Source organism: Taudactylus pleione, unplaced genomic scaffold (genome assembly GCF_031769625.1).
Source record: "Taudactylus pleione unplaced genomic scaffold, aTauple2 ptg000065l, whole genome shotgun sequence".
Lineage (NCBI taxonomy): Eukaryota > Metazoa > Chordata > Amphibia > Anura > Myobatrachidae > Taudactylus > Taudactylus pleione.
The window spans coordinates 4589565-4606383 of record NW_028284467.1 but is presented as its reverse complement, the minus strand read 5'-3'; the positions used below and the strand labels follow the sequence as shown (position 1 = coordinate 4606383).

Genomic DNA, 16819 nt, shown 5'->3' with positions numbered 1-16819 from the left:
CCAAGAAAGTCCAAGCAATCTTGGATTGGTCCCGTCCCACATCTTTGAAAGCCATCCAGAGACTTCTTGGTTTCTCCAATTATTATCAACGTTTTATTAAGGGATTCTCCTCCCTGGTGGCTCCCATCATGGCCTTAACTTGTAAAGGTGCCAATCCTGCTCTATGGCCCCCTAAGGCGGAGGCAGCCTTTCAACTTCTCAAGCAAGTCTTTATCACAGCTCCCGTATTGAGACAACCAGATGTCAATAGGCCATTTTTATTAGAAGTGGATGCTTCGTCTGAAGCAGTGGGAGCTGTCCTGTCTCAGCGCTTCGAGGATAACCGGACTCATCCGTGTGGTTTCTTTTGAAAGAAATTCTCCCCTGCTGAAAGAAACTATGCCATAGGCGAGCAGTCAAGTTGGCTTTAGAGGAATGGCGGTACCTCCTAGAGGGCGCTAAGTTCCCTTTCACCATTTTCACAGACCACAGGAATCTTCTTTTTCTAAAAAATATCTAATGTGTAAGTCCTCGTCTGGCCCAAAGGACAATATTTTGTGCTCGCTTTCGTTTTACCCTGACGTATCGTTCTGGGGCTCTCAACCTGAAGGCCGAAGCCTTATCACGGTCGCTGTCCACAGAGAGTGGTCCAGAAACACTGCAGAGTACTCCCGTACTGGAGTCAAAGGTTTTTGCCACTATACAACTACAACCACCTGTTGGGAAGACCTTTGTGGCCCCGGAGTTGAGAAAACAGTTGTTGACATGGGCTCACTCGTCCCGTTTTGCCAGTCACTCAAGCATTCGCAAGAACTTGGAGTTCCTGAAAAGATCCTATTGGTATCCATCGATGAAAACCAAGGTGACCGAGTTTATCGCGTCCTGTACCCTGTGTGCTCAGCATAAATCTCCTCTACAGTCTCCAGCTGGTGAATTGATGCCCCTTCCTGTGCCATCTTGTCCATGGACACATCTGTCCATGGATTTTGTGCGGGATCTGCCAAATTCTAATGGATATACCACCATCTGGGTGGTAGTAGATCGTTTCTCTAAGATGGTCCACTACATTCCGTTAAAGAAGTTACCTTCGGCACCTTATTTGGCTCACCTATTTGTTCACCATATATTTCATCTTCATGGACTTCCTTCAGAAATCGTCTCAGACACCCTGGTCTTGCCCATAGCAGGGAAATAAATTGTCTGTAGCAGGCACACACGCCCTGCCTGTAGCTGGCATATTACTTCTGCCCAGAGCAGACTCCTTAAGGACACCCTCATAAAGCATAAGGGTCCCTTCAACATCAAACGCAGTGTATTGCAATTGATGTTGTTTAACAGGTTCCTCATCGGTGGATTGGAAGTTTAAAAAGGTGACCGGAACCTTGGCTTTATCCAAACGTAGAGCCACTATGTTGGGTATCAGGTCAGAATGTCTACAGTTTCTGAATGTCGACATGGACTTTAGGTCGACAACCAATGAGAATGTTGACATTTAACATGTCGACATCAAAATATCAACATACCGTTTTTTTTGCTTATTTTTAGGGTTAGGTTTAGGCTGAAATAAGTAAAAAACTGTAATTAACCATGTCAACATCTATTTGTTGTCAACATATTATTACTATGCAAATACGGTTAACTACATTATTATTACTATGAAGATATGGTTACCGGCATTACTACTATGAAGATACAGTTGCCGACATTATTATTATGCAGATATGAGGTCTGATTCAGCAAGGAACGCAGTTTCCATTACACGCGCAAACGGACGTTTGTTGCGTACTGGGCATACATATGCATCGCAGTGCGCAAACTAACCATTGAGATCAAGATTGCGATCGCAGTGACTATGCAGACCCATCGCAGAATGATTGATAGGAAGTGCCATTCGTGGATGGTTACGGGGGGGGGGTAGTCAGTGAAATGAAGGCGTGGCAGTGCGTTTGAAAACCGCTGCATGGGCGTGCATAAATTATTCACTGTGATGCCTTACGCAGCCTGATAGCGTGCGATGAACTTAGCAAACATTACGGATGTGTGTGAGGTAAAGTGGGCGTCCAATGAATTAGCATACTATCGCAGTTGAACTGTGTGCCTAATCATACCTCCCAACATTCGGAGTCCCAGAGTCGGAACCTCCGCGTGCTGTAGGCGTGTGAGCCTGAAAAGGGGGTGTGGCCTGATAATAAATGGGCGTGGTCTGATGCCCCCCCCCATATACATCACTAATGGGGCTGCTGGGCCGCCCCCCAGTACTGTGAATAGATGCTGTGCACATGCGCACAGCATCTATTCTTGCTCTGCATACCCACTGCTCTGCTATGCTTCCCCCTGGCTCGCAGGTGGGACAGCGGGACAGTCCCAGAAAAACAGGACTGTCCTTCTGAATGCAGGACAGTTGGGAGTTATGCGTAATTGCTATTCCATTCACAGTTGTGTTCCGTAAGGAATCGGGCCCATGGTAACCAGTGTTATTATTACTATTCAGATGTAGTACCTGTCATTATTATTACTATTCGTCTATGGTAACTGGCATTATTTCTACTATGCAAATCATGTAACCGGCATTATTATTACAATTCTATGCATATACGGTAAATGTACTATTACTATGCAGATGCAGTAACTGGCATCATTATTACTGTGCTATGCATAATATAGGGGTGAGCAATAAGCGTCCCCCCAGATGTTGTACAACTACATATCCCAGCATGCCCAGCAACAGCTTTACTATTTGGCCTTGCTAAAACTGTTGCAAGCTTGCTGGTATTTGTAGTTCAACAATAGCTGGAGGGCCAATTATTGCCCACTCTATGCACGGTAATAACACGCATGATAAGAAAGCTGCTGCTGGAGAGGAGACTACATTTCCCGGTCAGCACCGCCCGGTGTGACGTGATCCCGTAAGGGCCTCTCTTTCTCTCGCGAGGGTTCCATCTGCCGGTACCTGGTGCTCGGTAACGGCCCTGGCCGCTCTCCCAGAGGCTGTGCTGTTCGGTGTCACCTATTCCTGACAGCGGGTGACTCGCTCTGTACGGGCAGCTCGGTGTATCCGCGCATTGTGCAGAAAGCCCCAGTCATCCCCCGCCGCCGCCGCCGCAGTGACCGCGCCCTCCTGTCCGCGTACACAGCAGCAGACATGGCCGACCCCAAGTACGCCGACCTGCCCGGCATCGTAAGTACCCAGCGCCCAGACTCCGGCCTCCTGCTGCCCTGGCATATGCATTCACCCCGTCTGCCTGGTATTGGCTGCAGTGTGCCGGTTACTGACACCTCGGCCTATCAGTTATCATGCGTTTTCTTTCTGCTTCTGTATAGCTACAGCCGGGCAGGTTATCCTGGGACTTCTACTTCCACCACAGCTATGAGTGTAAGCCGCTGGGCACTCCCAGTGTCTGGTGACAATTACACTTGGTAAATAAGTGGCCCATTGGGGAGCCTTGGCAGGACCATTGGGAAACACTATAGGGCATGGTTCACAAACTATCATGAATCAAGGCATCCTAGAGCCGCAGTCGCCAAACCGTCGTTCGCGAGCCACAGGAAGCTTGAGGCCGCAAGCGTGGTGGCTCACTTTACTGTGGGCGCTCTCCTTATGGAAGTTGGCTGACAGCGTGCAAGCTGTGCATAGGGCGTGTGTTGTGTGGCGGCAGTGCATGACGGGCACTGCCAGCAACCTCGATGCTGATCGAATTAAGGGGTCTATTTACTAAGCAGTGTTAGGAGACAAAGTGATAAGGTGCCAGCCAATCACCTTCCAACTTCCATCTCACAGGCTGTGTTTGAAAAATGGCAGTTGGGAGCTGATTGGCTGGTACCTTATCATAGACTTATCACTTTTCACTCTGTTTCCTAACACTGCTTAGTAAATAGACCCATTAGAGACATCGGGCACTTGTTTGGAGGGAGTGTGGGACCTGGCCATCCACAGTTTCGCCTGCACAGCCCCGGGCATCCTGCTGCCAGCTCTCGGGCATCAGACGTATGGGGGGCATCCACTAGACGAATTTATTCCTGTCCAACCTCTTAACGATTTTCCCTTGAAGTTTCCCTTGAAATATGATCTTCCACTCTGAACAATTTGCAAAAGATTTGCTAAAGATCTAACAATAAACTATGTTGTTTTAATCTGTGATTGAGAGCTTTCAGCTATAGTAGGCAGATAGTGGTTCATCGTTTGATCGTTCAGCGTAAACGATGTGTAAACAATCAAGTGACATTGACCTGCATGTTCGGTCGATGGAGGAGACGATCAAACGACCAGCGGGAGCGCGCATCGTACATCGTTAGAAACAATTACTGCACGATTTGCAAACGATGTTCAAACGATGTTATCATTATCGTTCAATCGTTCAACTTTATCGTCTAGTGGATACCCCCCTGTAGAGTCAGGCACTTTGAAAGGGGATGTGGGGACTGGCCATCCACTGTCCCATCCAGTCCCTGCTGACAGCTCTCCACATTTTATTTTTGAAAGCTAATATCTGGCTAATAACCACATTTTTTCATAGAAAAACAACAATGCATTTAGTTATTAGCCAGATTTTAGTTTTCAAAAAGAAAATGTGGCTCTTCAAGACATCTCATTTTTCTCAAGTAGCTCCCACCCCAACTAAGGTTGGAAATCACTGTCCTAGAGTAGCAGCATTTATTTTTCACTGCACCACTAGGCCAAAAGTTTCTTATTGAGAAACTCAGAAAAAAAATATTGAATTAAGAAAATTGTGCTTACCTGTCATCCTTATGCTGGGTATGTGCTGGTGGACAGGGTTGTACTTTAGTTTGGCTACATATTTTATGATTAGTAGTGACCAATACTGGTTTTCCCTATCACATTGACTTGATTTGGTCATGGAACACCAGTCCGTGGCACCCAGTTTGGGAACCACTGGTATAGGGAATTTGTGCTGCTTCATTAAGGAGATTGCACAGACTAAATCATGTTGGTAACAACGGCTGCATCAGAGAACTGAATAGGGGGAAATTAATTGTGTGGTTTTTTTTGGATGTCTGTAATTAATTGGTGCCTGATGGGGCAATTCAGTTGTTTTTGAGTGCCCATTAATTGTCACGCTTGTCTGGCTCCAAGAGACCGGGTGTATCCCGCGTAAAGCGTCTAAACATATTCAAAGTCAGTGGTTATGGCACCAAAACCAGAGTTTACACACATTTCTACTTGCCACCTCAGGAGGGTTCGTTGCTGCCCACAAACTGTCCCTGTCTGCCAGTCACTTTGTGAATAAATCCTCACTGTGAGCTACATTGGAAATCAAACTTTGCATGCGCAGAAGACCAATCGCTCAAACTGCGTCCATCTCTCAATCAGGCTCCTAGTACAGTGACGGTCATAGGGAAGCCTTGGCCCTGTGATTTAGTGTATAAGGCAAAAGAGGTGCACACATGAAATATCTCAGTCTAGGTGCATGCATTACGGTACTGTATAACTAACTAAATAAAACAGCATGAGGTTCAGCAGTTTGTTTCAGAGAATACAGCCTGTAGTTATGATTATATTTATTTACTATGGGAAATAGCCCAATGTAGTAGCTAGCATACTACTGACTACTGTGAGTAAAGGTGCATGCACACGTAACGATTTTTTTAACGGTTAGTCGATAATGATGTCATCGTAAAATCGTTCCGTTTATGAGTTATAACGATGAACGATAATCACTAATGCGCACTCCCGTTTGTAGTTATCGTTCATCGTCCATTTCAGACTGTCCTACATGACGATCTTCATTAAGGGAAGGAACATTATGCGTTCATCATTCAAAAAAATGTTTGTTACACTTCAAAAAGCTTTACATTTTTCAAGGGAAAATCTGACAGAGAATCGTTGGTTACAAATCGTTACGTGTGTATGCACCTTAAGTCATGGTGGATTAATGGAAATTTTTAGTTTTAGGGTTCTGTGAGTATAATTATGAAATTTAAAGACTGTGGTACCTGCTGTAAGGTATTTTCTCCTCTAAAGGCCACCAGTGGACAAAAGTAACAGCCTCCAGGTTGCCAAAATTGCTGTTTTGTAGATTTAGCTGCAAGATTTGAAGTGACAATTTCTTAAAAGCAAAACCATATTGATTTTGACCTAATTTTTTTTTTTTTTATACCCTACACACTGAAACATCAGAACTTTGGCAAACCAGAAGTTATTACATATGGCTCCTGGTCTTTAGAGGTAAAAAATTCCTTACAGTGCTCACTGTCTTCTGTAAATTTGATAACTTGTGTCCTAAATAAATCGGTGATGCTATCTGATCTCATAGCAGTGTACTGTGAGTCCGTATACTACCCAGTGGGCTCGATTCAATTCAGCGCGATGCTGCATAGCCCCAGGAGGGAGCTCCCAGAGCTATTCAATTCACTGCGCTGTTTGGTCCCACTAAAGTATTTTTTTCTCACACCCCCCTGAGGGGGCGAGGAGAAATCCGACCAAATGCCTGCCGCGCGGCTGGTTCCTGCTTAGCACTGTGCTATCATCCAGACGGCCCGCACTTTAGTCGGAGAATGCCGTTTCTTGCGACTAAACACCCAGGTTAAGTCGCGAGAACACGCTTCCACCGACTTATGCCCTTATTCAATTAGTTTCGCACCCGCAGTACTTTTCCGCCTGCCAGACTTTTTGCCTACATCATGTGTTTTGGACGCGAAAACTTTTAGTGCGTGTCCCTTTTGTTCTCCGTATTCAATTCCAAAGGACGCAAAATCGTGTCCTGGCGAAACTCAAACAGGGGAAAAGTGCTGTCAGAGGTGGGCAAATCAGCCTAAAACCCCCCAAAAGATGCACTAATATTGGGGTTCAGTATAGATGTCCCCGAATAGCCCCCTGAAGCTATTTGGGGTACTTAAGTGCTTTCAATTGCCTCTATACAGTGTCTTTGCACAAGTGGTGAAGAATAGCATTAAGCAGTATTTTTTCGAGAAAATAAGTAGTCCTATCAAATTTGTTGTACTTGAAAATAGGTGTTAGCATGGTTTAAATTTGCTAAAGACAAGTTTTAAGTGACATCAAAAACGCACCTTCAGCAAGTACCTGCAATCAAAAAACACCTACCCCATACCTGCAGACCCCCCAAAGTCTATTTTGCTATTTTTAATGTGTGTACCCCCACTTTGTACTTTTTCGACCCCATTTTAAAGTCCTTTTTTCTTTTTTTGTTGGGGTGGTCCTTATTTTTTTTGGCGCAGTTATCCTTTGGGGGGGCTGTCCCAAGGGTACAGAGTGGTTTCCGCACCTTTGCACCCCAAAACCACAATTCTGCACTTTTTTCCGCCTGCTATTCATAGGCAAAACTTTTTCACCTATTACATTGCATTGACTTTCCGCGTACACGAAAAGTCTTTGGAATTGAATACGGCGAAAAGTTTCCGCCTGGCGAAATGACGTCATCCGCAATACTTTTTCGCGGATTAAGACTTTTCTCCGCTAATTGAATACGGGCCTTAACTGGCAACTGGAGCACCAAAGAGCATGGTGGATTGAATAGCTTCGGGAGATCCCTCCCCGAGGCTATTCAGCATCGCGCTGAATTGAATTGAGCCCAGTGTATATATTCGGGTATGTGAAATTAAATAGATTTTGTATTAATGACCAAATACAACATGTTAAACAGGCATTTTAAGGCAGTTGGCTTGTAGGTTTTAAAAAAACAGCTATGTCCAAAATTCTTTAAGGCTATCCTCTGTGCTTTCATGTGAAGACACACATAAATTGGGTGTAGTTATATAGTCACTGGACAGATACCAATGAAAAATGTTTTGTCAATGGATGTTTGGGAAGTTATCTGTGTTGCTTTTGACTATAAGGATGTCCCTACTGCATGATTATGTCCAGTAGCAGATCATAATTGGTTTAATGTACATTTGGGCAGAAATGGAATATGCGTCTTTTTTTTTTTTTTTTTCAACCACATGCAAATTAAAAATGTCTTAATAATGCTGAATGAGGCACATGTTGGTCTTACAACCCCTTGCGCTAAGTGGAATTGGACAGGGATTAGAGAGGGGCATATAATGCAGGCAAACTAGAGTAATGGCATATTTGTGCAAAATGTGTCCCATGCTAACCTTTGCCAGGATGCATATGTGCCTGTTAGTAAGCGTATCACTATAGATGCTCTACCCCTGATTCAAAACTGATAACAATCTGCAGCCGCGTCTGAATCTCTTCCGATCCTGCTAATACTATTGTAATCTGCCTGCTGCAATCTATTCACATTATTACAGTGATATTTGTTATCTGTCCACAGCAATAAAGCACATTTTCATTTCTTCTTTTAAGGGCAAGCCAAGCCAACTTAATACTTTTGTCTTGTTTTTGCATCTTGTTCTAATTTCCTTTGCCATGGTAAATGTGACTAAATGTGAGTTGCTAATAAGGGAAGCAATCGGGAAGCCGACTGCCTATATACCGGCAGCCGGCTTCCCGACTGGCTTATCCCGGCAAGGGTGAAATGCCGGGCATCTAGATGTAGACGCCCGCATTTCCCCGACGCCGGGAGAACGGCGCCCGGCATCACGATCGTAGTGATGCCGGGCGCCGCGAGCGGACAGCCGTGGGGGGGAGGGTTAGGTTTAGGGCTCCCGGGGGGGACTTAGGGTTAGGCACCCCCCCGGGAGGGTTAGGGTTAGGTAGCAGGGAAGGGGGTGGTTAGGGTTAGGCACTTAGAGGGGGGATTAGGGTTAGGCACTTGGGGGGGAAGTTAGGGTTAGGCACCCCTAAGGAGGGTTAGGTTAGGTTAGTGGATACTTACCTATCCACGATCGGGATCTCCAGCGCTGTCGGGCTTCCGCTGCGTCGCACTCTGCTCCTGTCGGGCTGCCGCTGATGGGAATCGAACCATGCGGCCGGCGGTATTTCATACCCATTCCGCTAATAATACTGCCGTACATGCAAAAGTCTCCTTCTGTTCTTCCTCTATACTTCCTCCCTTGGAAAACTTAACAGATCTTCAATACCATCTATAAGCTGATACACAAAAATCTACCCCCTTCTCTTCCGCCATCCTATCAAGCTTCTCCAATGTCCCGTCTGCCATCTCATCCTGGATGTCCTAGTGCTTCCTGAAACTTGACATGTCCAAGGCTGAACTTACTGTTTTTTCCCCCTTCCAGGGTCCCTCCATCACTGCCCGTTTTTCACTGTCAAAAACATCGCCCTCTTGTCTGTTCCCCAAGTTTGCTGCCTCTATTATCCTCGACTCTGCTCTCTACTTCACTCCCCATATTAAGACCATCTCTAATGGTAGCCATACACGGTGAGATTCAAAAGTTGGTCAGATCAGTTTTACGATTTCACTTGAAAATTCTTCACTTCAGATGCAGGACGATTTGTATTTAAAATGCAACTATTTCACATAAGACCATACGATTTGATCAATCACATAGTGTGTGTCAATTCCTACACGATCAGTTGAGATCTCTCTGCAAAAGCATCTGATCTGCGATCCAACTAGACGACGGCGGGGACGCACATCGGGGTTGCAGAAGACTCAAAATACAACTATTTTCAAATGATCGGTCTGTCCAACCTGTAGAAACTGCCCAAATTGTGTGTTCAATCGTCCAGTGTATGGCCAGCATTAATGTCGTCGCTTCCAGCTATGGAAAATTGCCAGAATCTGGCCCGGTTTTACCACAGATGCAATCAAAACTCCCATTCACAGTCATACTTTCCTGCCTGGACTACTGAAACATCCTCCTCTCAACTTTCATCTATTCTCAATGATCCTACTTGTGTCACTTTTTTCTCTCCTGCTGTACAGAGTGTGACTCTCCCCTTTGCAACCTGCTTCGCATCCAGCTCAAACTCCAATTCAAACTCACTTACAAAGCCTTAAATCACTTCCTACAACTCTAGCCACATCTCTCTCTACACTCCCTCCCACCCTCTCCACTCCTCCTTTAACCTAGATATCTACTTGAGCTTGGTCACTTTATCTCACGCTCGCCTCCAAGATTTTGCTTGAGGTGCCACAACCTATGGAGCTCACCCTCTTACCCAGTCAGACTCTCTGAAAGTCTTCCCAGTTTCAAATGCGCCCTTAAAATGTACCTTTTTAGTAAAGCCCTCCTGATAACTCAACACTGTTCTTCTTATCGCATTTGCTAAATATCTTTCCTAGTTCACCCTAGTACAACTGTTCACCCCTTCCTTTTATTATGTAAGCTCTTATAGGCAGGGCCCCCCACCCTCTTCTTCTACCTCAGCACCATCCAGGTCACCAGTGCTCCACTCCCTTTTTCTTTTCCCCTTCAGCAACTCAAACTCCATTTGCTCGCCCATTAGTTGGGTCCAGGATCTCTGAGCACTGAATCCACTTGCCTCTGTATGTTTCGGTGAGTTGTTTTTGCGATATAGAGGCAAACTCTGGATGAGCCCCAGGTGAGCATATATCCTACAAAGTGGCACTTAGAAAATGTTTGCATAGATTGGTATAAAGGCATGTTGAGATCTATCTTTATGTTCTTTTAAATGCTTGCTGAATGTTGTCCTTGTTACTAAACCAGAGAACAGACTCTTTGGTGGCTTTATCAAGTCTTAGGCTGGGTACACAACAGAAAATTGTGTTTCCTGCCGATCCGGCGGCCAACAAAATGATATATTGTGCCGTGCATACACACTGCACGATGCAGTTTTTTGGTGGAGCTATGTACCATGCATCGTACACAACCTCTTCTGATTCACCGTGCAGCACGGCCAGCCAAAAGATGTTGTGTACAACCCGCGGGAACGTGCAATTGATGGTACACACTAAACGATATGTAGTGTTCACTCTAGGTCCGGCGGCAGGCAGGGCGCTGAACCTAGAGCAAGGGCGCTTCTGCATGCGCCCAATAAGGGGGCATGGCCAATTAAAAGTTGGCGTGTCTTTATGACTTTTCGTCCCTCTTGGGGGGGTGCCCGGCACTTACGGACCCGCGGGTGGAGGACAAAACCCGCAGGCTGTTTCAGCAGGGGCGCAGCGCTGGACGGTAGGGTGCTTTTTGCCCTTCACAACTAGGGCAGGGCGCTCTGCTCTGCTGAAACAGCCTAGCGGGAACGCTACGATATGCATTGGCTTTACCTGGAAACTACATATTGTGCCGATGACGTTTTGGTGTGTACACAGCCTTATGTTTGACCTTTGTTTTTGATGAAGGGCTTGGAACAAAACTCAAAAACCATTTTTTATATATCTATCACTGTTTCTCTAAATGTTGCATTGCTCATCCTAGTGTTCCTGTTATTTGTTGTTATTCATATTATGAGCTTCAGGGAGTCGGCTTATGTAGAATCATTAGTAAGTGCTTTCAGTGTTGTCTTACTGGCAGTGAGTAGGATGATTTTTACTGAAGATAGTAACCATTAGTGTCTAATATTTCATAGCATCAATCAATTCTACTTGTGTTTTAAATTATAATTTTTTTTGTTAGCTGACCTCACTCTTACAAAAGAAAATTTATATTGCTATGTTTACAACAATTTTATTATATTATATTGTATTCCTGTCGTTAAAAGGAATCCTTTAAAGTGTCATGCAGGATGGTAATTTTATATCACCCGTTATATCAAGTGATCCTATTTCAGTACGTATTCTCTTTAACTCGCTCTAGTGTGACTTTTACCCCGAAATGGCAGGCAATGGTCTCCGTCATGAAAACAAGACTAGGTCCTGGAGGATGCATGCCGACTTTGTAATAGGTCCATGACAGCTGGGAGCAGAAGCAGAGTTGTCGGGTCATGTTGTTGCGCTGATGACCAGGGAAGCGAACTTGCGGGTGTATCATGTGACCACCTCCTCTGCACAATGGAAGGAGTCAGTCAGTACGCTGAGCACTGTCATATTACCATTATATTTTACTAGCAACCCGCCCTGGCTTTGCATGGGAGCAATTTTGGATTTACAGCGATAGTCTCTTTTATTTTTTTTAATTTAACCGAGGTCTTATAAGACTGCAGCGTAGACAACATTAGTCATTTTTCCTCCTGACGTCAACATGAAAAGATTTAGTTTTGATGTGACACACAAAAGGGCCATGTAAAGTTGTCTATGAGCAAAACAGTCTTCACATAGGTCAACTCCAGCCACGTTAAGTGTCTGTCCCTGTGAATTATTTATTGTCATGCCGGGAATTGGACTCATTTGAAATTAAAGAATTGTGTTTCACATAAATTAAATCTGAACGGTAACAAAAGGGAAATAGCAAACAGGGCTTACATCAATTTTTCTGTAGAAACCGGATAATATGTAGCAATCTCTACATGATCTAAAATGTCATCGTTGTGATATATTTTTAACGGTTTAGGCAGCGTAAGGCAAGAAAGGGTTCAGACGACCGTTCTTTCATTGACTTGTTACACTAAAATCGTCACTGCTCTGCTCCCTTTTGTCATACATTAATGTAAACCTTCTTTGACAAATGCTATACTGAATAGTGAAAACTGTATAAAAATCCATCCAGTGGCTGTAGCCTGAACAAATGGACAGATGCCTACTAGGGACTTTAATTTATACTATGTACAGATTATCTTGAGGAAGGGACATAGTATGAGCAGAAATCTCCATTAGTGTTTGGAGGGACATTACTAGTACAGACAGGAGAGACATAGGAGACAATTATGAAGTCTGTTAGATCACCGGCAAGTCGTATTAAAACAAGTGCATATAGCTGGCTTGGTGCTAGTAGTGTTCATTCTAGCACCCTGCACCTGTCTCAGTCCATGCAGTTCCTCTTTCCTTCCTGAGGTGTCGCTCTCTTCTCTGGTGCTTCTAGCTGATGGAAAAAACTTCTGATTACAGACCAGCGTGTGCTAGAAGCACCAGAGCAGAGAGTGACATCCTAGGCAGGTAACTGCACTGGTTGTGACAGGTGCAGAGTGCTAGAATGAACACTATTGCCAATCTATTTTTTAAACAATATTTTTATTGAGAGACAAGTATACTTAAAATGTGAAAAGGAGATACATTTGAAGGACATAAGATTCATGGATTGAACATAAACAAAGGTGTATATAATGCAGTATGAAGGTTAAATCCGTGGAAATTGCAGGTTAACAGATTAATTTTTCAGTGTGAATTCAAATATCCTTTGGACGCCCTGTAGGGTGGAAAGTCTGTGTTCATTATGAGTGTCATATGGCTCAGTTAATCGTCATCATGTGCCTTCATTGCTATATTTTCCGTAATGTCAATATACATACGTATAAACAAAAAAAGAAAAGCAATTTTCTACTTCAGGGTTCATAGGGTATCCACAGGATACCTTGGGGTATAGGTGTGACGTCAGTCGCAGGGCACCAAAGAGTTAAGCTTTCAGCCTCCCAGGATGCACTAGGTCCCCCTCCTATACCCCGCCCCCGGGCCAAGGCACCTCAGTTTAGTTTGGTGCCCGGCCGGAGTCGGGTGCACCTGTTGGAGTGGGGGCTAGAAGAGCCCCTGAAGCTTTTTCTTCATGCAGCTGTGGCTGCACATCTGGATGAACAGCATGGACAGTCAGTCCTGACGTCCATGCTGTCTTCCCTACACCCCGCCGGTACCAGAACGCCGGTACTGATCCGGGGATGCTGGTGGGCGTCTGGGGTCACAGCTAGCGGTGACCCCAGATGCTCCGGACCATGGCCGGATTCAAGGGGGACAGAGGTAAGCAGCGGGGTCCCGCGGTGGGTCCCCGCTGATCACATGGTCCTAAGTCCCCAGGCAGGGGGCTCCCTGGGGACTGGCTGCAGCGTGGAGCCAGGCGACCAACCTGCGCTTCCACTACCCCCTGGGACAGCGGACCGCAGCAGAGCGGTAGCGCTGCGGCGTCCCAGGGGTTAAATGCATGCCAGGGGAGCGCGCCTTCCCTGTCTCACAGCCGGCGCCTCCCCCGCTGCACACAGCCCTCTCTGCATGCTGCCGACTGGTCCTGTGGCAGCGCTCCTCCCCCAGGCCAGCCTCCTCTCTGCTCCTCGGCGGCCATCTTCTCCAGAACGCATGGTGAACGCTGCTGGAAGCGCTGGACGGAAGCATCGTGGTCTGGGTCCCCCCGCATACCTCTCCTCCGCTGTGGTCAGGTCTATGTATGCAGCGCTGTGTCCTACCAGGCCCTGTGTCTGTGTAGTTGAGTGATCAGCGCTGTTAGTGCAGGAATTGTTATTTTTCTACATTGTATGTGACTGTGCTAGCGCTGCTGCCTGTAATCTTTCCTTCTCTAAACTGTCAGCTTTATTACTGTCCCTGTTCTTTCTGCTAAAGCCCTTGCGGTGCGGTGCTGCAGGGTGGTCTCTCGCCTATTTAATACTTAATTGGTGAGAGAGGTCACATACGTGGTGCCATCATGTCTGAAAGTGATTTTCCCCTCCGGCTACAGTGTACCACGTGCAAAGTACCGTTAGCGGAGGGGGAGGGTAGCGCGGAGGGCCTTTGCCGGCAGTGTTTGTCCATGGCGCGGCCTATTACGGTTACAGCACCGGTACAGGAGCCGCCCTGGGCTTGTTTCGCTCAGGCGTTAACAGCTTTAGTGGGCCAGTTAGCTCCGCAGCCCGCGTTTACTCCGATGGGTTTGTCCCAGCAGTCTGTGGTGTCGTCACCCATGCAGGGGTTCCCACGACAATTGGTGGTACCCCACAGTCTCCCTATTTCCCCGCTCCCGGGTTCTCAGGAGCCAGCGTGGGTTAACTCCCTGACGAGTTCTGTACAGCACTTGTCGGATGTGTTGCAAGGGGAGTCTGTGATGCGGTCTCATAAAAGGCCGGTGGCGTCTCTGTCCGCTCCTTATGAGGATGACGAAGGGACGTCTGATGATGGGGAGATTCTAGATCCTTACGATCAGGAACCTCTCCATACTAAGGACGCTGATGCTAAGTCCAAAGTATATATTCCTGGACTTATTCGGGCGGTCCGCACAGCCTTGGTGATTGAGGACGAAGTTCCCCCAGCGGCTAAATCTAAGTATGCCTTTTTCAAAGATGTGAAGGGCGATGCCACAGTCTTTCCTCTTTCGGGTCAGTTGGTGGACCATTTAGAGGAGGCGTGGAAACAACCGGGCAAAAGATACCAGCCGCAGAGACGCCTGGCGGTGGCTTATCCGTTCGCGGATAATTATTTTGCGAAGTGGGAATCCCCTCCACAGGTGGATTCTCACGTGACCCGTCTTGTCCGTAGTGCCACATTGCCGATGCCATCCATGTCCTCCCTTAAGGATGCTACGGACCGCAAGGTAGAAATCTGCCTGAAGTCCGCTTATTCCCTTGCTGGGGGGGCAGCACGGCCGGCTATGGCCATTTGCTGGGTTGCCAGAGCGATGGAGCGCTGGGCGGATTCATTAGAGGCTTCTTTTGAATCTGACTGTCCGGCCGATCAGGCGGAGTTGATTGGCAATCTCCGTGATTCGGCCACCTACATCAACGAGGCGGCTCTAGACATTAGTACTCTGGTGTCTAGAATTTCTTCAGCAGCGGTAGCTGCTCGTCGCACCTTGTGGCTGCGATCCTGGAAGGCGGACGCAGATTCCAAGAAAGGTCTGGAAGCGTTGCCGTTTACCGGAGAAGTTCTCTTCGGTCCGGATCTGGATAAGATTGTGGCCACGCTGGCGGCAGCCAAATCTGCCTGTCTCCCGTCGGCCGCTGCTCCTTCTGGTTCGGGACCATCGTCCTTTCGGTCATCTAGGGCCCAGGGCAGGCCCAAACCACAGTCGTTTCCTCGACAGGCTGGCCCTAAGAAATCGGTCAAGCCCCGGAAGCAGGCATGGAGTACCAGACGTCCGGCCCCCAAGCCAGATGGCAAGCCTGCGGCCTGACGGTCCGGGCCTCCCTTTGGGGGATCCCAGGGTGGGAGGCCGCCTGCTACAGTTCGCCCAGTGTTGGTCGACCACTACGACAGACACTTGGGTTCTGGAGGTGGTTTCCCACGGATACGCCCTCTCCTTCCGGCACAGACCCCCGGCTCGCTTCTTCACCACGGGTCTCCCATCAGACCGGAACAAGGCTACGGAGCTGCGGAAGGTATTGCACACTATGCTCCAGGCTGGAGTTATAGTGGCGGTTCCATTCTCCCAGAGGGGCCAGGGTTTCTATTCAAATCTATTTTTGGTACAGAAACCCAATGGGTCATATCGTCCGATTCTCAACCTCAAAGCACTCAACAAGTCTTTGCGGGTCCCGAAGTTTCGGATGGAGACCCTACGGTCCATCATTCTGGCGCTGGAACCTGGGGACTACTTGGTGTCATTGGACATACAGGACGCTTACCTGCATGTCCCTATTCTTTGGCGCCATCAACAGTTCCTCAGGTTTGCAATCAGCAGCGACCACTTCCAGTTTCGGGCGTTACCTTTTGGCCTGGCAACAGCACCACGTGTTTTCACCAAGGTGATGGCGGTCATGGCGGCTTCTCTGCGGCTGCAGGGAGTCCGCATGTTGCCGTATTTGGACGACCTGTTATTGGTGGCAGGATCTCCAGAGCTCCTGTTACGCCACTTGGACCTGACCATTGCACTGCTGCAACGGCACGGCTGGCTAATCAACTGGCAGAAGTCCACTCTAATCCCGTCTCGGAGGATTCTGCATCTTGGAGCCTTATTGGACTCGGGACAGCAAAGGATCTTCGTGACGGAGGACAAGATCTCTGCTTTACAGTCAAGGGTGCGCAGTTGTCTGCACAGCCGCCGGGTGTCCTTACACTCGGCGATGAGGTTACTGGGCTCCATGGTGTCGGTGTTCGACATGGTGGAATACGCCCAGTTTCACTCCAGACCTCTGCAGCACCTGATCCTGTCCAAGTGGAACGGGCTGACTCAGTCTCTGAAGTCCCAGACGATTGTGCTCACCCAGGAGGTTCGCCTGTCCCTTACGTGGTGGTTACAGACGACCCAC

The 16819-nt window shown here is 47.2% G+C and overlaps 1 protein-coding gene across 1 annotated transcript in view; it reads left to right on the top strand.

The window, feature by feature from the left end:
* The first annotated feature begins 2844 nt into the window (after nucleotides 1–2844).
* Nucleotides 2845–16819, top strand: part of DCTN2 (dynactin subunit 2) — a 65697-nt gene continuing 51722 nt past the window's right edge. Inside the window, exon 1 of the mRNA XM_088465903.1 lies at nucleotides 2845–3157. Within this exon, the coding sequence (XP_088322029.1) occupies nucleotides 3122–3157 (36 nt within the window). The 5' untranslated portion in view covers nucleotides 2845–3121. The remainder of the gene's footprint in view (nucleotides 3158–16819) is intronic.